Source organism: Sander vitreus, chromosome 7, assembly GCF_031162955.1.
Source record: "Sander vitreus isolate 19-12246 chromosome 7, sanVit1, whole genome shotgun sequence".
NCBI lineage: Eukaryota > Metazoa > Chordata > Actinopteri > Perciformes > Percidae > Sander > Sander vitreus.
Window position 1 is genome coordinate 25,025,950 of NC_135861.1, and position 27,461 is coordinate 25,053,410.

At 40.7% G+C, this 27,461-nt stretch overlaps 2 protein-coding genes across 6 annotated transcripts in view; both read right to left on the reverse strand.

Moving 5' to 3' along the window:
• Positions 1-14,902, reverse strand: part of LOC144521170 (segment polarity protein dishevelled homolog DVL-1-like) — a 29,029-nt gene extending 14,127 nt beyond the window's left edge. For all 5 annotated transcript variants that reach the window (XR_013502290.1, XM_078255547.1, XM_078255545.1 and 2 more), the window contains exons 1-4: positions 14,487-14,902; positions 8,819-8,888; positions 5,785-5,906; positions 3,118-3,236 (exon numbers count right to left, since the gene is read on the reverse strand). Coding sequence is in view for 4 of the 5 variants with exons in the window: in XM_078255547.1 (XP_078111673.1) it covers positions 3,118-3,236; positions 5,785-5,906; positions 8,819-8,888; positions 14,487-14,656 (481 nt within the window). In the remaining variant the exon portion in view is untranslated. The remainder of the gene's footprint in view (positions 1-3,117; positions 3,237-5,784; positions 5,907-8,818; positions 8,889-14,486) is intronic.
• A 1,181-nt stretch (positions 14,903-16,083) lies between these two features.
• Positions 16,084-27,204, reverse strand: LOC144521171 (matrix remodeling-associated protein 8-like). The gene is made up of 10 exons (XM_078255549.1): positions 27,030-27,204; positions 22,251-22,277; positions 21,822-22,130; positions 21,626-21,727; positions 21,071-21,532; positions 18,474-18,632; positions 17,815-17,845; positions 17,647-17,726; positions 17,503-17,556; positions 16,084-17,377 (listed from the first exon to the last, which is right to left on the reverse strand). The coding sequence occupies exons 1-10, from the start codon at positions 27,121-27,123 to the stop codon at positions 17,352-17,354; spliced, it is 1,344 nt and encodes a 447-aa protein (XP_078111675.1). The 5' UTR covers positions 27,124-27,204; the 3' UTR covers positions 16,084-17,351.
• Between the last annotated feature and the right edge of the window lie 257 nt (positions 27,205-27,461).

Below are 27,461 nucleotides of genomic sequence, written 5' to 3' on the forward strand. Positions count from 1 at the left end.
CAGTATCCCAGCAGTGTACAACTACCCTGTCCATTACCATACATACATTGCCAGTGAGGCGGTGCTGTCTCAGGGTGACAGCGGATTGGCTGGAAAGGTCTCATAAGGCGAAGAGGGCGTGGCAGCCAGCGTATTCGCCGAGAGCAAGCAAAACATTCCAGCAATGTGGTAGCTCCCATCACTTGCTCCGCCCAGAGGGTTCTTCTATGAAAGCTGAGCTACTGCACATAAGCACTCAATCAGCAGATGGACATGACATCATCCACTGTGAGGATGAACACAACCGTATTTCCTCCCACACTCAGTTGACTGACACACCAGAGAAAACAAGAGTGCAGGTTCACCAAGCCAGACTGAAATCTGTGTCTTTGTGCTGTGATCCGTCTGTGCTAGCCGCTCTCTAAAAGCCAGCCTGAGCCCAAGATGCTCTCTGTCCACCGGCTGGCTCCTGACAGCTTATCTACAATAGAGGCAGTGACAAAAATAGGGAATAAGCATAAAGGTACTCTGTGAAGAGCGGCAAGTAAGAAAACACGAAGTGAGTGAGTCACTTTTCAACTAGACGTGAAACTTTGGATGCAATATATATATATAATCATGACCTTTTCAAAAGAAAAAGGATAAGCTGGTTGTAAAAAGTTTTACTGTCTGTATATGTGTATATTAACTATGAAGCATACATCAATAAATAATGCACTCACCAGATAAAGTCAATGTGTGACAATTTGGTGGGTTAACATTACATAAACATCTCTCTCCTTACTGCAAAACAAGAACACGCATATTTGAACTAACTAACTAACGATAATCACATTGGAATGATAGAAAAACCTGCATTAAACTAACCACAAAATGTATCGTATAACATATTCAAATGTCAAATATCGTCAACGGACATAACACAACAAATCCCTCTCACCACAGCAGACAGTGTGCCTTCATCAGACGTGCAGAGAAACTGAGCTGGGAGTCAGGAGGAAGTTTTGCCTCGTCCCTCCCTCCGATGGCACGCAACTATAGAATGACTGCTAATCTGTCTCTGACCAATCAGATGATGGTTTTCTCCAAAACAGAGATAATATGGGATTGGAGATGATGTGCTGTCCTGTCCCATCTCTGCCTCAGGTGAAAACACCATCAGGTTATTAAAAGCCCAAATGCTTTTAGCAGCATCGCGAAACAAATATTTTTTAAGATACTTTTCATAACGGAGGACAGTCTCACCAGCTGTTTTTGTGCTTTGTGTTAATACTTTAATACAAGCATAAGTGCTTTGGCTAAGCCATGTCTTCTTTGACCTCAACCATTCAGCGCTGAGCAGCATTATACTTAAAAGCAATGGCTTTTTTTATTTCTTTTTTTAGGGTATTAAATGTTCTCTGCTACAATGTAATAACTGAACATTAGAGTCTTGTCTTACAACGGGTTAAGATGCAGAGCACCTGGCGGCGTTGAAACAGATCATATCCCATAACTCCATCCAACATGCAACCCCTGTTCAACCTCCTAAAAGGTTCAACTGCTGCATTATTCATCCATTAATTCCAAAAATGCTACAGCACACACAGAAAATAAGAAGGGATATGTTTACCAGGGCTGAGCACTTTAACCGATCACTGTAAAACAGCTAGCATTCACGCTGAGACAAAATCACTTGAAGCGTGTGTATAAGGTGACAGGGGAATTCCTGCTGCTGCAGGCTGCGCGGTAAAGAGGTGGGGCTACCAGCAATGTGACGATGACAGCAACCACTGAGCTAACACAGCCACATCAAGGTACATTATATAGTGGTCTTGCTTGATAGATTTATGAACCATCATACTGCTGGCTGGTTGATGATCCTTTAGAAATTCTGTTTTCTGTTGTCTGTATGATAGTGTCAGATTTGTGTTGTCAGTCAACACAGAGAAGTATCGAGGACAGATGCAAAGTTCATTAGGCCTGAGGTATTTCCGCATCAGCCACAAAACAACAGATGTGCAGTTGGCAGTTAGCAGCAGTAGATCTGACATGTTGAGTGCCAACAATATGTTGATGCACGAGAGTGATGAAATCAATAGATGTGAATGTGCGGTTATTCGGCTAGGATCAAGTTAAATCTGTTTCCATAATGCATAACAGTTACAGCTTTTCCTACAACCTCAACTACATGCTTTGCTCTGCCGAGGACAAGGGGAGAAGAGTCAGAAAGACAAATGGCTTTGCTGTGAGTAAAACGAAGAGCAGAGGGTGAGCATCAGAAGCTGCTGATTCATTATTTCCTGCCATAAAAACAGAACTAATTCTGCCAAAAAAAAAAATCTGTGTGGCAAGAACAGAAATAGAATGAAGCAGATCTCTCAAAATATCACAGGTATGATTATGCTGATAACAGAACACACCTTTTCCTGCAGCACCAGTATACTAGTCTACCCTGTTCTCTCATGTGATGTTGCCTGGCAGGTTCTCATATTAAAAACATTGAGTCTGTAAAGGAAAGCAGTTCTTTTATAGGAGCAGGAAGAAAGCTGTCCTTCTACCAAAGTGATTTCTATAGAAATTGCTGCAGTCAAATGCCAAAACGATAAAGCAGATGTGTCCACACTTGATAACGGCTCTCAGGGGCTTTTTAAAAGCAAGATCCTAACGATTTCTTTTCGAGGTAGACTGTAGATGGTTGCATTTGTATCTCAACAATAGCTGAAAAAGACGTGATATTTCACAACACTACTGTCTTCTGACACTGGGTGTAATCATCGTACAGGATTGGAGTATGACTACCAAGTGGAAAACAGCCTCTGACCATGAACCTGAGCCGCACACAGGAAACAGAAGAAAGGTTCATTGGAAAGACAGTGAATTCCAGAAAGTTTGACATACAGTGAACGTCTTCACTTCTTACTTTCTTCACTCTTCAGAGAAAGTGGATATTTATGTGTTTCTTGGTCTCACATTGCTAAAGTTCAAATTATACACCATCCCTGAGGGCATCTTTTCATACAGGTCTGCTGTCTGTCTTTTCTTTTCTTTTTTAAAGGAAGTTAAGTTTTGAGTGAGAGGCATTGAACTGTAATAACTTGGAAATGACGAGATAATTGCATTTTTAGGATCCATCTGTCCCTGGCTGATACTACTCACGCTCAGTTTCTCTCGCTCTCCTCCGTGCCCGCTCTCTCTCTCGCTCTCTGCGATGGCTCAGGAGAGACTCTGTTCCCGTCTCGGTGTCCAGGCCATCTCGACTGCTCACCGCATTGGCACTGCAATACACACATCGTAATACTTCAGTCAGATTCGTAATGATGTACAAAACACACACAAACTCCCTCTCACACAAAATTCTCTAGCCAGTCTGTGACCAACACTCCTGAACATAATCCCCAGCTACGATATACTTCTGTCTGTTGTAATATCTGTTTGCCTGCCATTCAGCCTTAGGGGAGTATGCAACTCATATTATGACTCTGTTACAAATTCAATCCCTCTGGCCAAAATAGCAGTTTCATTGTTCTGCGGTATATGATGTGTTTTCCACTAAGTGTCATTAATGACCAGATACCCTGCGAGGGAGCCATTCTGGACAATACTGGCATTAATGAGACCTATTGAAAGCCCAGATGGTGCCTGGAGCATGATTGGGAGAGAGACAGACAGGGGAGAATGACAGATTGCATAAAAAAGCGAGAAGTGGTAGATCAGGTGTGGGCTGAGCAATAAGCTGGCCTGTGTACTTGGGGTCTGGGAGGAGTTTGGGGGTTCTGGAGGGGCTGGAGGGCAGATTGTTATTCTGTCAGAGGGCTGGAGACGCTGTGGCCTCAGGCACCAGGGTTAAGGGACCTACATAGCCACCAGGCACCTAGGAAACCTAAAGCTGGTGAGAACTCTACTCAGCCCTGTCAGTCTGTCACACACACTTAAGCATGTGTGCAACATGTTCCCTACACCTGCATAAATAATTGTACTTTCACGCTGGCGCATTCATGCAATCATGCACGCTCAAATGGCAGTGCTCATATACAAACAGTGTCATATTCATAGTGTACAAACAGAACAAAAGAGGCATAAAACACAAATATCCTGCAATGGTATAAAAGCAATGTTCTTACACACCTCAGTGGAAGCGTGTGGATGATCAAAGCAAATTAAAAACACAAGAGCAGACAAGATGCTGTGTCTGCTGTGTTCACTCAGCCAGATGAAGTGCTCAATGAGGCATGCTTCTGCTACACGCTTCTGCTGCGGCGGTACTAATGGGTGCACCTGGTCTGGGCTTCACCAGTACAGGTCAGTGCATGTATGCAAATATCACTGTAGATGCATAGTTTGGATGCATTTATATTGGTAGTGATTGGACAGCAGTGTGATGAAGGATGTGGTGGTGACTGCCTGTCTGTCAAGGCTGTCAATGGCTGCTGACCAGCCAGGGCGGCAAGTCTGCTGATCCGAGGGGAGATTATCCAAGGCGCTAGGCTGCAGCTGTGAACAAATGACACCCCCTTTCAACCCACCCCTGTCTGCTGCCAATCGCCACCCCTCCGTCTTGGAAATGGAGATGGGTGCTTTTAATGTCCGTTAATCCGGATTACTAGGCAGAAGCACATCAGTTGTGTGCATTCTCAGCCATTAAACACCTATTCTGTGTGCTCATCAAATAGAGCCATTCATGCCGACAAACACATGAAATGCATGAATACAGCACAAGAGAAAATGAAGAGGTAATAATATTCTGGCTATTTACAGAGAGAGGTAAAGGGTGGAAGACTGGATTCATTTCAGAAAGAGAGGAGGTTCGCTATGGCTATTTACCATGCTGTTTCTCTGAGAGAAAGGCCTGCTTATCTGACTCAAAGGGGAAGAGAAAGGAAGAGTGGGGGAGGGGGCGGGGGGACATAACGTGGGGTAAGGAGGCCGGCTCACTGTCGTTTTGCTCCACAAGGTGGCGTAGTCGTAGTGAAAGCTGGCCAGGAACAATAAAGTCATCAGGACAGCTGACAGCCAAACAGCAGGGGGCAGCCCATAGAGGGCAAGAGCGAGCTGAGATGTCAAACGCTGGATAAAGAGATACACTGAGACATGACAGATTGCATGTTCTCAATATAGAGCCTCAGCCGTATTGCTCTAGTGCAGTAATGGCAACAACCCTTGCCCCCTACCGCCCCCAGCCCTTCTCGCTATATTTAGCGTGGGACTTCTGCTTAGCAAGTGCAATGATATTCTCCAATCTGCCACTTTGAAGTCAAAGTCTGGACTCAGGTAACAGTCACCAGGCTGTCGAGAACATCTCCATTTCTGAGCTTTTAGGCACCAACATATTTATGGGCCACATATGCCTTTATTAGCCGAGTATGGATGAGTGACTGAATACAATGGGCCTCACTGAGTGCCAGTATTTGCCTGAAGATGTTTATGCTGCGAAGGCTATTTCAAGAATCAGCAGCACTGGCAGCGTACGCATCATGTTTAAACCAATGAGCGGACTAACGCCTTACTCCATGGTTGAGTGGGCAGGAGGGAACATACACATAAGTGGGAGAAATACTCACAGCCCATGCATGTTCACACACTCAAGCTTTAGCACATAGTTTATGCCATATTCACACACAGGCGTATAGACCACCTACAGCTCCCATACGAGCCTGTGATGACAAATCTCTGTGATGAGCTTTCCACATTCTAATTAGCACATATGGCACGCTGTGAAATAAAAAGGTCACCCAGTGCACAGGATCGTGTGCTTGAATACAGCAGCCTACATGCCCATGTGTGTGAAATTGTGCATACACGACAGGCAGTAATCAGTCTACTTACTGGAAGGAGGGAGGCCGTGAGTCTCCAATGCCCCCTGTTCTCTCGAGAGGAGGGGGCAGCTCTGGATGGTTCTCTGTGCACTGAGATCCTCCATCAGAGTGGGCACTCTCTGCCAGGACCAACTGAGAGAGACAAGTTGGAGCAAAGGAAAGATTTGTTAAAGACCAGACATATTCAGCTCAAAGAGAGAAACACAAACAATATTGTGTTAAATGATATAGGCCCCATAGTAGGAATGCACCGATCCAACTTTTTCAGTCCTGATACCGATACCTGGGCTTTGGGTATTGGCCAATACCGAGTCCCGATCCAATGCCCAGTGTTTAATTAATAAGCTGTATGGCTCACTTTGTGGAAGTGACTGGGATCGTTTTCCTATGTGTAAGGCAACATCAGACTTCACTTAAACATTGCTTTCCTAATTTATTTGTTAAACAAAATGTAATAAATAAATACAGAGATATAGATTCACTAAACTGTTATTGATTATTCAAATTATAAATTGTGAAGCAGCAACTTGGTAAAACATCTTCAAAATGAACAGGAGTTACAATTCAAGTGTAAACTTTTTTAGATGAACAAATTGCTCAAAACTTACACAGAAATTAAAATTCCAGTATATGATGTATATAGTATATAAACATAGAATTAAATTAAATAGATCGTCCCAATTGTCTTCGATACACGATCCAGGTTTTTGAGTCAGTATCAGCCTGATATCAGTATCAGATCAGTGCATCCCTAACCCATAGTGAAAAAAAGAGAAACTCAAAAACAACCTCAACAGACTTTGCAACACTCAAAAATAAACACAGTGATACTGACACCTGAGACAAGCACAGAGGAAAGGCAATGAAATGAGATGCTGCGAAGAGGCCTATAGAGATCACTGGTGGCTGGCTGCACATAAACAACTTGAGAAACACAGCAAACGACAAAGAAACAAAAGACCACACTGCTTTCACTCAGTCGAGTGTCAGCACAAAGGATGATGACCCGTGGATACAACTACTCTCCTTTCATCTGAGCCAGAATAATGAAAGTTATAGCAGGTAGTCGTGGAAAGAATAGCAACTGCATTGACTATGATTATTATAATGTGAGCTTTGGGATTCACAGGTGTCACTAGATTCTTATATGAACTAGAGCTGGGTGATATGGAAAAAATCTAATATCACGATATTGTTGACCAAATACCTCAATATCGATATTGCGGTGATATTGTAGTGTTGACAATTGGTGCTTACAAAAAAATATTTACACAATGAGATTTTTGATAAATAATCATCATTAATGTGTATATAATAACTAAGTGGGTAAAGGCAAATAATAGAAAAGCTAGAACAGTCTGGTAAGTTCAAAAAATTACATCACTTTACTGGAATCCAGCCATTAAAACCAGGGACAGATAACACGTGTCATATCACGATATCCAAAATCTAAGACAATATCCAGTCTCATATCACAATATTGATATAATATCGATATATTGCCCAGCCCTAATATGAACTCTGTGTGCTACTTTTTATTTGCTCCATTTCAAAGACTGAACGTATTTCTGCATTTCCCATCACTTTCTGTCTCTGTGTACTGTGTCTGTGTGCCGACTGGCTTTCTGTCTGAAAGAATGAGCAGATTCCGCTCTGATTCTTGGTTCGCGAGTTTTGTGTAAAACTGCTTTAAAAAGCAATGACAATATTATTACAGTAAGGAAAAATAAAAATCCCGAAAAAGAATGGATGCACTGCCCTGACTTTTTCTCTCCTGACACTCAGGCCACCAGTGCCCCAGCTCATTAGGATTATTTTATGGAAGGTAATATGAGGTAAGGACTTCATGTACAGTTGTTGATGGTCTCACGTTTGCCATAACTTTCAAGCAGCCGGAATTAAAAAACGTCGGAACAAGTGATGTAAAGATTTGTCACCGTAAATGGAGCTTAAAGAAACTCTGAAACTCTGATATAGTTTAAGAAGCTAAAATACCCTGGAATGACACAACCGTATACTTCTTCTAATTGCATTACATGTGGCTGATATTAAAACATAGTATATATATTGGGCACTTTTTGTGCAAAATGTAATGCAAATGTTAAAAATGTATTTAATTGGTTAAGAAATCTCTTTATGAAAGGGGTTCCCTGCTTTAAAGAAAAGTGAGAACCCCTGGTGTAGTGTATGGAGTAATTCTGGTAAATCAAATGTGAGTGAATCTTGAAGATGCACACAGTACCTTTGGGCTAACTAGTTGTTGAGCAGCAGTGTGGTAAAGTGAGACCACATGCTTCAAGTCCTGTCATTAGTATTGACACTGTGTAAGTGATATTGAGCAAGACAGCCCCTAACAACTCTACAGCTATAGCCACTGTGTCCCTGATTCTGACCTCTAACCTTCCCGTGGAGCAAACTAATGAATTTCCCCACAGAGGTCAATAAAGCATAATATTATCATACTGGATTGTTAAAATAATAAATAAAAGCCACCAAGTAGATTAAACACAGAGACTGACGAACTAATCTATACATTCTTGCTCTAGAATTCCATCCATGTTTTGCTTTAACCCGTGTCTTCTGTTCTGTACAACAGAGCAATGATTAGGATGTAAATCCTCCTTTAACATTACAGATTGATTTGATTTATCATACTTTATTGTCCCCGTAGAAAAACCTGGGTTCACAACCCTGTTTATCTTCCATAACTACAAATCACTATGAAGCTACAGAAGTCAATAGAGTAACTGACAATCAAAAAGGTTACACTATAGTACGATATTCCTTGTTTAAGCAGTCAAACTCAGCCACCTCTGATTATATTTTGTAACAGTAGCTAAGTTTAATATCTAATGGAATCACCCACACTTATACAATACAGCTGAACAGTGAGATCAAGGTGAAGAGTGTTTTAAAAAGCTCTGTGGAGGCGTTACATGGCTAGATTTACATGATCCACAAGTGCTCCACATTTCTTTGGTTAGTGCTGAGGCAGCACAGCCGGGAGAAAGGGGCAGCATGGGTGCACTATCCATCTCACTTACCCAGGACACTACTCTCCCGTTGAAGCAGGGCAGCTTGGCGTTGTCATCGGAAATCTCTTCTTTGACAACCCTGGGGAACAGGCAGACAGATACAGTCAGGCTAACCGACCAGGAGAAGGACACATAGTCAGCTCAACAACACAACCCAGTACAGTCTGGAGACCCTTCCCTTCCCTGCCTAGTTGATAGATGCTGCGATAAATTCATGCTTTGTAAGTCAAATTTTCCACATGGCTTTCAAACAGCTTTAGTTTGCACCCTTGTTGGCGCGGGTAAGCTCAATGAGCAGCAGGGATGACACTCTCAGTCCGAGTCTCTATTGATTTATTTTATTTATTGATTTATGGACATTATGGCTGTCTTTCAGTAACACAACAACAACAATGTGATAAGGTCCGCTCAAACTGGCAAGGATAGGGCCATAAATCAGTAATGAATGGGTCTTATAGTAACCTGTGCATGTGTGCACTGTTGACAGATAGACAGACAGATAGATAGATAGATAGATAGATAGATAGATAGATAGATAGATAGATAGATAGATAGACAGACAGACAGACAGATAGACAGATAGATAGAGGACAGACAGACAGACAGACAGACAGGCAGACAGACAGGTAAATGTTTTATGTGTGTGTGTGTGTGTGGGTAGACTACATGGTGTCAAGGCACAAGAGTGTGTATTAATAGAGTGATCTAGTGTGTGATCCTCCCTCAGTGTGTTGGTAAGTTGGTTGTAAATTCCCATACCCTGACCTGCTGGGACACTGTTCAGCAGCAACCAGTTACCGCACCTGCTAGGCTTGTGTCACGCCGATCAATCGATCAAACCTGGAGCTGGCCAATAGGTACAGGAGATGAGCTGGCAAACACCTTACACGCATGCACGCACGCACACACGCACGCAGGGGCTAAACATCCTGATATATTTACCAGTTTCCATTATAACCCCCTGTATGTCTTTGTGCACATTGTTTGTGTTTTTTGCAGAGGATTTTCCCAGAAATTGTACAACCAAGCATTTCTGAGTGTCTGTGGAGATCTCACATTAGCTTCTTGGCTTTGAACACGGTACATGAAAAGGGAGAGGCACAACTTGAGAGCAGCAGAAAAGCCTAAGAAGGTTTGATGCAGGGGTGTCTCTGACAGCGACTTTACGGATTTTTTTTTTTCCACTTCGTCTGCCAGAACTTCCCTGCTACTGAAATGATTAGCCAAGCCCGGTTGTGTTATTGTGCACGCTGCTGCTGTGGGAGCTGTATTGCTGGGAATGGTGGACGGAGATAACGTAGCCTTGTGGCTGGAACTGACGACTGCAGAGTCAGCCGCTGTGGCCTGTTCCACCTCAGGGAGGAAAAGGGAGGGAGGGAGGGGCAGGCTGACTCTGCCGGCTGCTTGTTAGGTAGGAAGTGTTTGCATCCTCTCTCTCAAGCTGCATGACCAGCTGTAAGGTGACTTGTGAGGATGTGGGAGTGGCCCGTGCAAAAAAAATATCAGCAACGCTTCTTCTTTCTAATGTTTGACTTGGATAAGGTTGCCTTTTCCACTTGCGCGCACACATAGGTCACCAATGTTACTGCATTTTTACATTTTCTGAAAGAACTGGCATGCAAAAATAAATCTCTTAAACATATCTCTGTCTGTCGTAAGAACGGGAACCAGATGACCCAAGAAACAATTCCAATCATAACAGATGACGTCTTTATCATGTGGTAAAATACCCATGGCCTGCATTCTTTTCAGTTTCTGCTATCAGGGGCAGTGTTAGTTCCACCCTGAACACTTAAAAAGCAGACACACACAAACACACACACGCACACAAACATTAACCCCTGTTTAGAGAAGCATATGACTGGTGTGGGCTGCTGTCACAGATCTGACTTCTTAGATCTGTGGCAGCTTAAATAGCTCTTAACTGGATAATGACAAAGATTTTTTCTGGTGATCACTGAATATTTCAATGCTGGGGATATCTGTGTAGCTGGGGGAGATTAGACGTGTGTGTTTATGCTTTGATAGACAGAGGAGGGCTGGCCAGAGCTTAAACCAGAAACCAGGGGCAGGAGAAGCCTGCCAACACCAGCCAGCAGCCAAAAGATTTTGGTGGCCTGATGCTAATGATACTATAAACAGGAAAGCAAAATATTTGACTTCAATATGACACGGATGCTGACTCAGTAAACAGCGAAATTCAACTTTAACCACCCAGAAAGCTGTTAATAATAGCATGCATACTGTTGATGTCACATTTAGTACTGTAACTGTGTGACTTTCACAGCATCACAATAACAAAGTCCAGATGTTTTGGGTTTTCCATTTTCCATTGATATAGGGCTGCACGATATGAGGAAATATGCGATAACGTTGTTGAATATTACTTGCGATAAATAAACAGATATTAAAGTGTGCTCACTTCTGCTGCTTTCAGTATTCTGCTAAAATCCAACAACTTGCTTGTTGATTTTAAAACAAACGAAAGGAAATCGTTTTCGACATTCTTCTATTGAACATATTGAACATTTAACTGAACACAAAAGACAGCGTTAAAAAAGAATGATAGTGACATTTTAAAGTGCAGTTTTCTACAGATACTCTCTTTTTAACTAAAAATCTCTTAGTGTCTTGCGATATGTCACAGCCTTTCGCAATGTATTTACTGCGCAAGTTGATATTGCGATAACGATAAAAATAAAAAATAAACAATTTATTGTGCAGCCCATGTCACTATCTGACAAATATTGTATAATCACTATTACAGTAAAAGTGTTGTTGTTAATGCTATGACACACAAATGCAGTATAACCTTCGAAATCTGTCACTATCCTCAAACAGGCAAGGTGAGGCAGGGGTGCATTTCTGCAGAAAGCTGCAGATTTGTGTCTAACTACAGGGGCTTAGCACCCCTACCTCAGCAGAAGAAAGATTCCCCTACCAGCCCCCTGTTTTCTAAGGCACAGACTAGACTGTTTCTTTCAGAGCTTCAGCTTGGCTGCTTCCTCAGCTCCAGAGTGCCTCTGTGACTTGCATTATAGTGAGGTCTCAAACCCACTCACCACCAGTGGCAATGACAAAACGCCATATCATCACCTTGAAGTCTCTGAAAAAACCCAAGTGGGTTGCTTGAAAACAACACGTCCTCCATAAGCTTCCTGTCTTATGAATATGGATGAATGAATGAATATTACGGGGGGGGGAGAGACCAACTGAGGTATGAAATGTGCACAAAGAAACGTTCATCGTTTAATTTCCCTACACTCTGTTGTGTGGAAAGAAATGCCACAGCCCATGGTTACATGTATTCCATATGATTCCAAAGGGAACTGAAATGACATGTTCACTGTGGTAAGCTGAGGCTTTTCGGGGGTAAACCGTTTATCAAATTTGTGTGGCCATTACTTAGAGAGCTGATACTGCCAGCACAAAAGTAGTTCAGCAATCCCATAAGAAAATGGCTGTTTTTTTCTGCACAGCAGGGGGTCTACTACAGAGGACCTTGCACTGACTGCTAATTTACATTTCAAACACTGTCTATAACTGCAAGGGATTTGATGTTTTCCCTCTCTGCTCAGCAGTCTTATTCCTCCCTAGCTAATTCTCCAGCAGCCATACTGTCCGTGTGTATGCAGTACAGCCAGAAAGGCTACCACAAAGCACTGCTATCCTCTGTGCCTTTGACTGGGTTTGCTTCCATACTGTGCCAGTACCATACGGCACTCACACAGAGCCTGCATATTCAACCTTAACTCAAAGGCTGGAATGCTGATGGAGATGCCTTTATAAACTGAGTATGGTGAAAACACATTCATTTGACAATGTCCAATTCATGGCATAATTTGGCATGCGTTGCTGATGCACATGCAGGAGTAGGTCGGCCTACTGTAGTGGCGTGTTCAGCAACACGGAGCCACGTCTCCATGTGGAGAAAGCAAACATGCTTTGTTTGTTTTCATAATCTTCTTGTCGATCACCTGAGGCCCAGTGAGCAGCCCGGCCTGCAGTGCAACAGAGGCAGGAAGCCGGGGCTGGGGACAAAGCAGCGCACCAAGCCTAGCCTGCCACCAGGAAGAGCCAGTTTCCCTCACAAGGTCAGGCTGCAGTGGAAATGTATGACGTTTGGCTCTATAGACACTGCCTGCGTCTGCATTTCCTCCAATCATGTTTGCCATTACTGTGCTAGATATTAATGTGTGTGGGCCCATGTATGACTGTTCAGGCTGGAATGAGAAATAGGCACTGACACAAATATGTTATCCTCAGCAGTGGCCTAAAGCAAGTAGATCTCGCTGACCAAGAAAGAGCTTTAAAAAAAAAGAGCTTTGTAGATCTGCTGTAACTCCTGAAAATCAGGATGGGATTACAGAGAGGAACAGAGAGAAAACAAAAGAAGAGAAAGAAGGAAGAAATATTCCAGCATCCAGTGGCTAGAAGAAGTAGTCCCTGTGACTTTCTGGGGTAGAATTCACCGTGAAAAATAAGAAAATGACTTACAGTAAAGACAAATTCTATTAAATTAGTCCATTAGGCTTCAATCATTTGCTAAAAAAAACCTTTTCACATGACGTAATGCATTATGAAATCTTTTTTTTGTTCCATAACTAATGCTACAACATAATCATCATAAATATGACTGTAGGTTTAACCATTAATGTATCTCTCTTGACAAGTAAATGACCATACTGTATATTATCTTTCTAAATACACCAAATAGAGGGATGTGATGTGATGAGATGGTGATTGCCCCTTCACTGTGTATTATTTAACCTAAATGTATTCCTCAGGAAAACAAACAAACATTTTTAATGAGTCTGTCCGGTGTTATTGTAATAACACAGAATATTATACAATATTCTTTAGAAATAAAAAAAAAAGGTTATGAGGATGCAGTATTGTTCGACAGATCTCCTCCTCTGGGGCAATTACATGGAAAAGGTGGCTACATGATTGCATATCTAGTAGACACAGCCACTGGCTTGTGGTTGCTATAGTCCCTTGGGATTCACCTGTAGTCCATTGTGTGTGTGTGTGTGTGTGTGTGTGTGTGTGTGTGTGTATAACTTCATGGGCTATTATAAGTGGATGAATAAAAAAAAAAATGAAATGGTAATTTCTTATGATACATACTGAAAATGACATGCTACAATAACCAGGCACAGGGAAACCAAAACAAGACAACATGAAAACTTAAACATGTGGACGCTTTGTCAACATTGCTCTCACATTTATATTCCACATGGTTCATACAATGACACTAATGTGGGTTAATAGATTGACTTTAATAAGGGGATCAGGGGTCTGGCTCTGTGTAATGCATGCAGGGTTGCGTCATTAGGGCTCTGGACAGATCTGGTATCGCTTTAAACACTCATGTGTCTCCTCCACCGCGCACAGGGTAGTAATAACGAGCAGGTGCCAGGAGCATGGAAACAGACAGGGCACTGTAGTTGGCACACATGGAACAATGTTGCAGCCAGCGACGTCTGATGTTGCCTATCACGGCCTGTAATAAGCGCTTTATATAGGCTACACAAACAAACACACACACACACACACACACACACACACACACACACACACACACACACACACACACACACACACACACACACACTGCAATAATAAATAAGTGAGCCAGACGAACAGGCGAATAATAATCATGGTGGCCACTTACCCAAAATCCTGGTCCATCGATTTAAAGAAGAATTTGTAGCTATTGACCGGTCGATTGTTGAGGACATTTTTAAAATCCGCTAAGGTGACTTTCTCTGGAGAGACGGACAGTTTGACCAGATAAGGAGTCTCCTCCTCGTCTATGTGATATATTATTTTAGTCTCCGCCATGAGAGTGAGGGGAGGACAATCATTGACACATGAAAGGAACAAGGGTTGGCAGCGCAATAAACAGGCCTACTATGTTACCAGCTACCCGTAGAATAACATAACAGCAGTCCCTAATACATAACCCTGGACACAACACGATGGAAAATGCAGCTCCGTGTGTTGGACGAAGCCAGCGAAAATCCAGACATAATCGCGTTGTGAGTGCCTGTATTCCTGCTCCGGTGTGAGTCGCTACGGTGGCTCTCTCGGCACTAAAACAGGAAGGGACAGTCCACATCCTTGCGATATGGAGTTGGGAATATTGCTATTTTTTACAGGCTAATTGGTAAGACAGTGCTGTCATCTAGTGGTGTGTCTGGGCTGTGCGCAGGCCCTTATACAACACACTTATACTGTAGGCTACACTGTACTGTACAGGCATGATATGGAACAAAGAGAAAGCGGCCTGGCTTTACTCTTTTCTTTTTTAATTATTACCACCAACTCTGATATAACAGTGGGATAGTATGCTACTGTGTGGCACTGTCAATTGAACTCATTCATTCAATTCAATTCAATATACTCAACTATACACTGTAACACTTTTCGCCGTAAATATGTAATATACTGACAGCAGCTTCGCCAGTCAACTACTGTTTATTTACAGTAAGCATACAGTTTTTAAATTTGAAGGTATTTTACTGTAAATAGAAATAGTTTCTTACTGTATTATTTTAATTTACAGTAATATACTGGCTGCAGTGTAATTCCCTCCTTTTCATTTATTTTCCCAAGATGCATTGGTATTAACATTAAATGTAATCTGTAACATTTGCAGATAGTGCTGTAATATTATTTTCTCCCAGAATGCATTGCCATTTACAGTATGATGCTGTATAACTAAGATACTGTGAGATTATAGCTGTAAATTTACATCAAAGGTTTACAGTGTAGCCTATATATATATAGTTTAAAATATATGGTGACCTATTTTGGATATGATTAGTTGTGATAACCAATAAATGCAGAAGCTGCTCTAATGATTGTATAGGCTAATGAGATTTCCTTCAGTTAATTAAATATTAGATGTCCATAACAATAATTACAAATGACAGTAATAATAAGTAGACATACTGCATTCATTATCACTGAATGGGACTGATCACCCCAGGAGTGAATATAGGTGGAAGTGTTGTACTGCACAGCTGGTTACAATGGCACATGAACTACACACTTATTACACAAAGAACACACTGTTAATGCAAAAAAAGCTAAATTACTTACCTCAATTACTTCAACTCATACTGCCAGTCCTCAAGACTTCAGAGGCTACTGATACATTATATATTCATATCTCAGTTTCCCATTCATCAAAATACCAAAAATGTGGGTTAATGTCTGTGGATCCCACATCTAGCAGGTAGAAAAAACGGTGATGAGTCTGTGGCCACTGCTGTGAATCTTTAATAGAAGACATCTTTTCTTAGAAGAGACCAACAGAGTGTGTGCAAGTGCGCAAGAGCAGAAAAGAAAAAAAAATTAGGTTAGGATTACAGTTTTCATGGAAAAGGTCTGTGGAGGCAGAACTCAAGGAAACAAAATCATCCTGGAAGGAAGCAGAGAAGACCACCCAACACCGAACCAGCTGGAGGAAGTTCATGAATGACCTATGCTCCCCAAAGAGCAAAATGGGTTAAATGAATGATTACAGTTTGTGATTTAGCATTACTAAGATAGTAGACACTCTTTTTCCTGCAGTAAACGTCATAGAGCCACATGTTTTATAACAGATTTGTACCTGTAGCATTGACCAGCAGATTAATAAGGAAAATTCAGTGTTTTACATACCAGGATACTTTATACATGCCTGATGCAAACAAGTCCTGCACAGCCCATTAAAAACCAAATAAATGGTTAAGATTTTGTTTTACCTGAGTTTCAGTAGACTGAGCCTTTAGTCCATGGTCCTACAATGTCACCATTTTTCACTTGATAAGTTATCAATGAACAAATATATCCTTTTGGGGAAAAATATTATTTGGAGAAGAATTTAAGTCTGACAGTCTGCATTCTAAATTACATAAAATCCACACCACAGTCGAGTTTTGTAAATAAAATTATAATAATAAAAAAGAAAGGAAACAAAAAAAGTACCATAATCTGTTTAAAATGTCTTATTATATATAGCTATGTGTGGCATTTTTTTTCCAAACACTGTCTGAAACTGTCTACCTACAGTAACTTTACCTCTGAAACATGATGAAATACCTTTACAAATTGCAGTATAGCAAATTTGTGCGAAAAAAAGAAGAAGCTTTAAGCTGTGAGATTGCAGCTGTGGAAGCATGCAAAGTACACATAAAACATACTTAAATGAACATGCATTTTTGTAATTTCTTTTTCTTTTAAAGGATGATAAAAAAAAGCCTAGTATTCAACATAAACCAACTAATGAATGCAAAGAGTAAGGATCAAATATATGTTTAACCATATTGTTACAACAGCTGGTGAAAATGCAAGTTATATAAAAAGTGACATGTAAAAAAATTATGGTGGCTTTTAGTAAAAAAGCTTAGTGTGTTAGAGTTACAGCAGAGGGAGCATTCCTCCTGTCCTCTCCTGGATTTCCTCTTTTTTCCCTTTCTCTCCACGGTCCTTTACTCTTCCGGTGTTTGCCCTGGACCTGCCAGCAGCATCAGAAGCAGAAATATCGCACTCACTTCCACAGCTTCCCATCAAAGTCTGAAATGAGAGTGGGAGATGGACATCATATCAATTAAAATATAATGTTTCCTATCTGTGGCTGAACGGGTGTTACTGTTGGATGTTCATTTACTGAAATACAACTCTGCACAATGTCTGCTCACCCCTATTGCAGTCTTTGGTCATATCTCTCTCTTTCAGTAGGTTGTTTTTGTAGTCTGTAAATTTTCAGTGGACACAGAGGTTATGAGAATATTTTGATAAAGTAGAAAATTTGTGTTTACTGCATGTGTGTGGATGGGGCTTACCTGAATTCAGAGGGTCTTGGTTACAGGGCCTCAGCTCTGTGCAGTCTATTGACATTTCACCTCCACTGATCACATTCCCCCTGCACGGAAATAAGCATCGCTCTGCTTACAATTGGATTCATTTAAAAGGAAAATTGGGACCTCATTTATTGTATTGTAATGTCTTACCGATCAGATCGACGCAGGTCATACTCCAGACCTGAATAAAAAAAGATTTAACACACAATCTCAAACACACGTGTATCATATATATATATAAAATGTGCTCTCTATGAATATGCTTTTAATTAGGGCTGGGTATCACCAACGATTTCCAGAATCGATTCCGATTCACAAGGCCACGATTTGATTACATTTCCAATTCGAATCAAAGTATCAATTAGGTTAGGCAAACTTCAGATTTTGCTTGGATATAAAAGAGATTCTCAGACAACGTATGCTGAAAATCGTACAAGCAAGCAGCAAGCGTCAAACTATTTTTTAATAATGCATCAGGTTAATGTTTACATTAAGAATTTACCCCCCCCCCCCCCGAAAAATGCTGTTTTAAGTAGTATTTACTTATACATCCATGGTGAAAAGGCATATAATAAAAAAATTGATTTCTGGATTTTATTAATCAATATCAGATCACTCAAAGAACAAAGATCGATTTTAATTGGAGAATTGTTTATTTTAACCCAGCCCTACTTATAATAAATATAAATACGTGCTTGTTTTCTGTTAAGCCAAGAACAAGGGGAGAGTTTATGGGTTAAACACACACACACACACACACACACACACACACACACACACACACACACACACACACACACACACAATACCTCTATTCTTGCGTCGCCGAGTAAGCACAATGACAACGGCAACGATGAACGCCAGCAGTAAGAATGTTGCCAGGAAGTAGCCCAAATGCTGCACAAAATAACCTCGCTGCTCAGGGAGGATGACATTCACCACGCGTGGACCCTCCACCACTTCAGTCCCTAAAGGCAGAACATGGATAAAATCAAACGTTTCATATAATAAACTCAATTCAACTATACTAATATTTCACATATAATAATGGGATGTATTACACAGGATTGACTGCCATATTCAAACTGTGATATATTGGATTGTTACATCGGATCAACGTAATGGCAATAAACACAGATCAAACTGAAATGTATTCCTACATAACGTCAAATTTGTATTCCCCCCGAGGCTTTTTCTTTTTCATTTGTTTCTAAAAGCCACAGAGGCAGAGCAGGAGTTAAATGTCTGTTCGCTGGTAATGACTTCCAGACCTGATGTCATGCAGCTGTTTCTTTTCTCTCCTAAAAAAAATAACACAGGCTGACCAGAAAAGAGGAGGAGAAGTGTGAGGAAAGAGAAACAGATTCTGTTATGAGGTCTGTCTGCATGTCTGTATTAGTTTTCCATTTAGGCCCTTTTCACGTCTTCTCACAAACACAGAAGTCTAGTTTCTGCATCCATGGAAAATAAATCTGTGACACCTTCATCAGTGAACTCTACAGTCTAAATACATATCTGACATCACTGCAGGCAGCTCCCAGTCTCGCAGTGACCCTGACTGTTTGTGAACGCTTTGTAGATAGTTGATGATAATTATTCAAAACAACAAGCACAGAAAATACATACTGGGCTTGGAGATGCAAGACCATTACAACTACTACAGTACAGTCTATTGTACCACAGATACTTTTGCAGAATAACCATTTTAGTGCATGTTTGCAGAGCTGTTGAAGGGTAAAACAAAATTAAAAAGTAAAAATGGATTATGAAAGACATCAAATCTTTTCCTCTTGAATATTTATCTTAAGTATGGCATTGCTTTATGGTCTCTCATTAAAACAGCTAAGTTGGACACTAATAAAACTAGGTGCCAGTGAGGGACTAATGAGGAAAACATGCAACATACCATCTCTGATCGGGCTTTCAAAACCAGCTCATGATGAAAAAAAGAAGCTTATTCTGACTTAACCATCCACCGCCTACGTGGCAGCTTGGTTGGCATTTATCACATGTCATTGTTTAATGTACCTAATATGCATAAAACTACAAATTAATGTCCAAGGCCATTGTCTCTAGAGTCCAACTGTCACAACCAGAGCTGCAGCCATGACCAAGTGGTAGACAATTTCCATTTTCTTGACAGATCTGACAAGTGCGGGTGTGTAAACGGCTGTTTCACATATGCTGCACAGAGGTTACCCTGTGTTTTTGTTCCTGTGGGATATGCATCATTTGCAAGTCAATGAACTGAAGGAAAGCATCTCTATTTGCAAAGATAGAGATTCTCGTTGAATTGCTGACAGCTCACATAACGCCCGCTTCAAAGAAATAATGTTCTACTTGCCACAAATAATTACAGCACTGAAGTGAAAAAGCTCCTATGGCGTTTATAATTTCAGATGATTGCTGGCGGCCTGGCGCCTGCGTGAGCACAAACAACTTACTTTTAATCTAACAGACAAGACCAGCAGTGCGTTAAGGAGAAGTGAATTCCTAGATGAGGTTTACTCAAAGGACACGGGCAGGATGGCATCTATCCACGTGTGAATTTCTTCAGCATGCATATGGAGCTAATACATGGGCTGTCATTTCTTTACAGGGGAGGAGGATTTAGTCTAACACTTACCTGCATCCCCTCCCTTTACTTTGTTCTTTTATGTCACAGCTGGCCCAGATGTTGAACAGATGTATGAGACTTTCTTTATGTGCTGGTAAACACGCCTCTACCAGAGGCTGATACACATCAGCAGATAAACAGGGCAGACTGGGTGAAAGAATAAACAAAACTCGAGATGCAGTGTAACCAGTCTAGACATGTGGTTGGGACTTTTGTAAAATTGGGTCAAATGGAGGAAAAAACACATGATAGTACCCTCCCAAAAAGCCTACTCCTCTGCTCAGCGCAGTTAAAATGTCTCCAGCTGTAAATGAAAAAGCTGTAAAAATGAAAAAAACAAGTCAGCAAGGAAAATCAGACCACATCCGGTGCAGCCAATTTAAAGCTGTTTACTGTAGCCAGCTTCTCAAGCTATAACTAAAAGTAGTTGACTCCAAAAAACTCCACTTTGCTGAATTCACAGTCAACAACTAACAGAAAGATTTCTTTCCGCCCATCCCTCTTTCTTTCTTACTCAACTAGCTTCTACATTCCTTCTACCTCCTCCCTTTTCAGCTCAAACACAAAAACAGAGAGGTCTGAGGAGAGAGTTGGCAGAGGAGAAGAGGAACTGATTTAACTGACCAACTATGCCTATAATTATAACAAAAAGCCCAGGAGCTGTGTTGTCACTCTATGCACAATTCAGCTGAGAAACCATATGGGGAAAAACACTAACCATTACTAGCGTCTGGAAAAAACAAAGTTCAAGTGACGTGTCTCTTGTTGTTTTTAATTCAAGTAACTTACTTGGCTCTGGCACATCATTCTTGAAAATTCTGGGTGCTGTAGTGGGGGCGGATGGAGGTGGAGGTCCCACAGTGAGCCTGAAGATGCGTCTCTCATAGAGACCACAGTAGTGGTGATGCAGGTGGCAGGAGTACAGGCCTTTGTCATCAGGCATCAATCCAGCAATGGAGAGTGAGAAGTCCCCTAAAGTGAAAGCATCCTCCTCCACGCTCATCTTGCTCTGTCCAAAGCGTGGTCCATAATCCCGGCGCTCTCCGGAAGCATAGAGGTCCACCAGACGGTCAGCCTTATCAGGACGCACTCCAGGAGGCTGGAAGTCCCAGTGAGCCACCTGCTGCTGGTCCTCCTGCAGGCCCTCCCTCCACAGGGAGCGCCGGTTCACACAAGGCAATACCACTGACTTGCCCAACAAGACAACAAACACAGTCTTCTCTCCATCCCAGTAACGTTTCTCTTTTCGAACTGGAAAAAATATGAGTGTGAAATACATTACTATCAGTTAATGCCTTATGACTCATGGAATAGTATTGGGGTTGTGTGATTAGGACGCCTCACCTGACTTAGTGACATTGAGTTGGATTTGAATGGACTGGTGAATCTGGCAGTAGTGATGGTGCAGATTACAAGTATAGACTCCTTTGTCAGTCGAGACCACATCTGAAAAAGTAAGCATCCAAGCAACCTTAAGATGAAATTATAAATGGAAGAGTGCAATGGTCATGATGCTACTGGGAAATGTGTTAAGTCTCACTGTTGATGATGAGAGAGAAGTTGCCATCAATGAAAGCAGAGCTGGGGATGGAAATGCGTCCCTTGTTGAAGCCATTGTAGACCCTCTGACGGGCTCCGGGGGACATGTCCAGGACTCGCTCCACAGAGTACTCTGGACTGCTGCGCACCAAGTCCCAGTGCACCACCCTCTGACGGTCCTTTAGTCTGTCCTGAGTCCACACCATGCGGGGGCTGTGGCAGGGCAGAACGGCCTTAGACCCTGCAGGGAGCGTGATGTTCTTGGCCTCCACCACCACACCAAGTGCGCTGCCGCCGCTCTGACCCCATGCTGACACAAGGAAATGAACACATGGTTTCAGAAACTCAATGCAGCAATGGCAGAAAGAGAAGCATCAAATATGAGCTACTATACTTTAAGGTAGTGCATGGAGAAACAAAAATGTCTTACCTCCTGGCAGGAAAAGCACAGCAACAACTGAAAGAAACCAAAACACGAGTGATTAGAGTTGCATTCTACCGAAGCACTTCATTCATACTTGCTGAGGTATTCAGCCAGCTCACTAATGCAGTCTTTAGAAATATTTGTAAGACATTGTGAAACATTTTGGTGGCTTGAGAGTTTAGCGACCTGACCCGGAGTGTGAAAGATTTCAGCGTTGGAACAGATGTCGGTTCAGTGAGAGGACTGTTTAAAAAAAACTGAGGAAAACTGACGAAACAAGGACACGGTAAAAGGCAAGACTTTAGTTCCACACAGGATAACAACAGGAGAATCTTTTTTACCAGAGGTCAACAATATTCTCTAGAAATATATTTTGCTGTTTGTGCTTTCTCACTGGAGAGATAGGAACATTTTCCAACAGCACATTTGTCATTTCTAATGCATTTTTTCCCACAGTGCTATTTGGTCGTCTCTGTTTACTGAAGGGCCAGCAAAGACACACATGCAGCCAAAGCATACAGCACAGAGCCTTTATTCATCCTGGCTGCTTCTGGCTTGTTGCAAAGCCATGATCCTAAGGGAATGAAGAACCGGGCTGCTATTCAGCATGTACTTCAGTCAAAACCAAACACCTGTCTATTTTTACTATCCTGGTAATGGGTACTGTGAATTATACAGGCTAGATGTGCAGAGCCTTAAGTGTGGTGTTATGTGTGAATAAACTCAGCATAATAAAAAATTTAAATAAATAAACAGTGGATTATTTTTACTTTAATTCACTGATAATACAGATTAAAAAATGCCATTATTATTAGAATTTTCAAAACACACGTTACAAAATAGCTTAACAAATGGTGGCAAATTAAAATCAACAAAATTTAAAACCAAGAGATTTTATGATAAAAGTGATTAAAAAAAAAAAATTACAGTAATGTTAACTAAAAGAAACAAAAAGACAATTTAAGTAGCCTAAAATAAGATACTAAGATACTTAAAAAGTAAAATCAGGATAAGTGCTCCGATAAAAGTACGTTTTAGGAAGAGATTTAAAAGATGTTGCTGACTCAGCAAACATGGTTTTCTTTCTCAAACCACGTGCAGGCTTGTGCACTACTAAGAAATCAAAATATAGCAAGAACTTAGGGCCATGAGGAACCTTAAAAGTAATCAATAAGATCATAAAATCATTTCTATAACATACTGGGAGCCAGTGTTAGGAGGCAAAACTGGTGTGATGTGTTCAATCACAGCTGTTGGTGCGGGTTAAAAGGCCGGCAGCTGAGTTCTTTACAGTTTGTAGTCCATCAATAGATTTTTAGTCAAGGCAAGTCTTGAGAAGTTTAAAATCTGGACATTACTGAAGCTTTTGCAATGAAACTTCATATCAAGTTAGCAAGTGCTGTATGTACACTATACATGCTAAAGGCAGTGGTGGAATGTAATGTACCCACTTCATGACGTCAGTCTGCAATGGAGGCCAAACGGCATTGATAAACACACTAAAAGGGGAGTTTGCGTCTTGATAACACGCCAATAATGGCATACGAATTGGTGTGTCATACATACGCCACTTCATGAGATCAGTCTGATGTACTGTACAAATGTAAAGTACATTTACACAATTTGAAGTACTTGTCCTTTACTTGAGTATTTCCATTTCATACCACTTCTGCTACTTCTCTACTCTGCTACAAATCAGAGGGAAATATTTTACTTTTTACTTTACTACATTTGTTCGACCTATATAATTATTTTAGAGATTTACCCACAAAACATAGGCTATGTTTATAAAATAGAATTTTAAAATGTGATGCATTGTTATAGATTTATCTACACAATAGCATATAAAGTTAAATTAGCTCCACTTCGACCAACTACAAGTGTAAAATACATACTTACACAAGAATGCCTCAGTAATATTAATATAATGATATAATAGTACAACACTCACGTCTAATCTTTCTGAATTATGAGTACTTTTACTTTTGATAATTTTTATTATAATTATTTTCCGTAGCCTACATTTTTGTTAGACTTTTACTTAAGTGACATTTTCAATGCAGGACTTGTAATGGAGTATTTTTAGATTTCATTATTGCTTTACATAAGTTAAAAAGTCTCTGAATACTTCCTCAACTCTAAAGGCAAGCTGCACAAAATCTGTTTGATACAAGGTCGCAAGACCAAAAAGGGCCTTCTCCATCCAGGTGTTTTGCTTATCATGGCTTAGCATGGTTGACACATTGTATATGTGAGCACAGACAACATACACATGAGCAGAGAGTTCATTTCACCACATCCAAACAACCCTTCACCAGAGCGCTGCCTGCTACTGTGCTTTTATGCAGTGATTTCATAAGTATGCCCCAGTATATAATAATACTTCAAGCTGAGCAAAATTATTCCAGCACACACACACTGGCATCAGAGAGGAGACTTTGTGCTGGAAAACTTGGGTTTTCTAATGAAGGCTATAAACTTTCCTGCAGAAGGTAAAACAAAGTGTCTCTCCCAACCCCTGTAATTTTCTCTCTTCCAGACACACACAGGCTGATGACACACAAGGCTGGTTTAACACTAAAGACTTAACAATGTGCTATTGAGTAAGCAGCTATAATAACAGGCATTTACCAAATGATCTGCCAAATCACTATTGTCATTTGTAACCCCAGGAACCACACACATGCTGTATCACTAACAGACGGTCATCCTTAAGTTAAAACAAAAAAGGTTTAGACTCAAACCAAAAGCATGTGTTTACTCAGCATCGTTTCTGTGATTCATGGCCGTTGTGGGTAGGTGTGAAGTTCACTCACAGCCAAGTCACAGGTTGAGAATAAACCAAATAAATGCTGCAGACTCAGCTAAACATACAAAGATACATTCAGAGAGCCGGAGAAGCTGTTGATTCTCCTGTGTATATTCACTCAGGTGTACATTAGAGTTTCTATTTACTTATATTACTTTGCATATTATAAGCAAACTAGTACAATTGCAAGTATTTTTTCGTGTTGGCCATCATAAGTATATACAATTTCCTTGTGAGGTAGAAACTTGTTGAATAAGTCCTTTATGTGTATTGCTCTCTATAGATTTATATGTATTTGATGTATACTGTATATATACACATATATATAACTTCCCTGAGTAAAACTATAAGTATACAAGTATAAAAGTATACAATACAGTGTAGAAAGTTACAAGTAAAAGTTTTGCATTCAATATTTTACTTAAGTAAAAGTACAAAAGTATTATTGTCAAAATATACTTAAAGTACAAAAAGAAAAAGTACTCATTATGCAGAATAGTTTATTTCAGAATAATGTGTATTAGATTATTGCATTTTTAATTATTGATGCATTAATGTGTAGTTTGTAAAGGTGGGACTTATTTTTTACTAGGCTATATACCACTGGGTAGCTGTGAATGTCATGGGATCAATAAAGTCTTATCTTTATCCATAATAACATAAATATTTATTCACTGATTATTTTTGGTATTATTTATCTGAAGCGGCAAAGTATCTAAAGTTATCAAATAAATACAGTGGAGTGAAAAGTATGAAGTAGAAGAAAATGGAAATACTCAAGTACTTAAAGTGTACTTACCACCACTGCTTGTTTGTAACGTTTTGTCTGATCTTGCCCAAATGTCTTAGCTGTAAAGGCAACTTGATGAAAATATATTGGGAGAATCATCTGTGGGCAACTTTTTTTCTGCTGAACAAAGTCAAGAGTTTGCCTGTGGGGCTGTAGGCTATCATAAACATGTTACCTTGCTGTGACTGTGTCATTTTCTGCCTTGAATGAGTAGCTATATGTTTATAGGCTAAGCTTATAGTTAGAACCAGCAAATCTAATCTTCTCCATACCCTGTTGTTGGTGGCCGGCAATTCAGACAAAAGCCATCATAAACAAGGTTGGAGTGGTAACCCCCCTCCTCCAAGACGTCCGGACTCAAAGCAGCCCACTGGCGGTGAAACACTCATTACTGACACATTTAATGACAGGCTGTCGGATTGTGCTGACTCCTTCTACTCAGACCACAGTTAACTAGAAACACATTGGGCTGAAGCCACAGAAAATCCCACATAGCCTACACACACTATCAACAGGCCGAGGCTAGGAAAAGCCATGCAGCATTACTGTAGGATATACTGGAGCATGTATGCAATGCTCCGTTTCACTTTCAAGTCCATGAAGCTCCATGCACTTTACTTTCAGAACTCCGAATATTTCAAAATAAAGGCTGTCGATAGGAAATTAAATTCTTGCATCTGTTGTAACACCACGTAGGAACACAGGAATATAGTTTAATACTAGATAGATAGATAGATAGATAGATAGATAGATAGATAGATAGATAGATAGACAATAAAATAAATTATGTGGATTGATATGGGGTTAACAATAAATGTCAACACAATAAACAGTAAATGAACAAGATTCTGGGTTTCAAAAAAAATTGTGTTAACAATAAATAGGGTAAACAAACAAACTAGGTCATACAAACAGAATAAGTTGAGTGGTTTTAAAGATAAACCCGTAGCCACCAGTTAAAAACTATATTAATGTTATGGCTTAGGCGAAATTGCAAAGACATTGGGAGGTAAGAATATGGAGAAGAAGATATTTACAATGCAGCAGCGCAGACCTGAGAACTGAATGGCTTTCGGCTTTTGTTCCCGACAGGCATTTCAAACCTGGAGCCAATTATGTAACAAAGAAAGTTTCCTCTACCTATTTTTTTTTTCTCTTTTAAAAGCAAGAAAGGTAAATAACTTACTCTGAAGGAGAGTCATGAAGAGTTGCATCTTTTTTCGCAGTGCTGGCAGCGGAGGTAAAAGCTTGTCAGAGGTGGTGTGCGCAGAAACCGACATAAGACAAGAAGTGTTGAGGTTGACGGAGCGCGGCTCAGTACGGCTCAGCACGGCTCAGCTGTATGCTGTTGTGTTCCTGCAGTCTGGAGCCGAACACACGCTCCGCCTCCGCCACATGAAACCCAACACTTGGTCAAAGCAGTCTTGATGAAAACATGTTGGAATAGGCGACTATACTAAACGCTGAAAAGTTACTGTAGAAAAAATACCAACGTAGCCTACTAGACATATATGAAAAATGCAGTAAAGGAACGATCCTCAAAATGTGAATTAAAGGGTAATCCCAGCAGAATTCAAAACATCTTAAATTGACAGGTCTTATACTACTACTAATACTA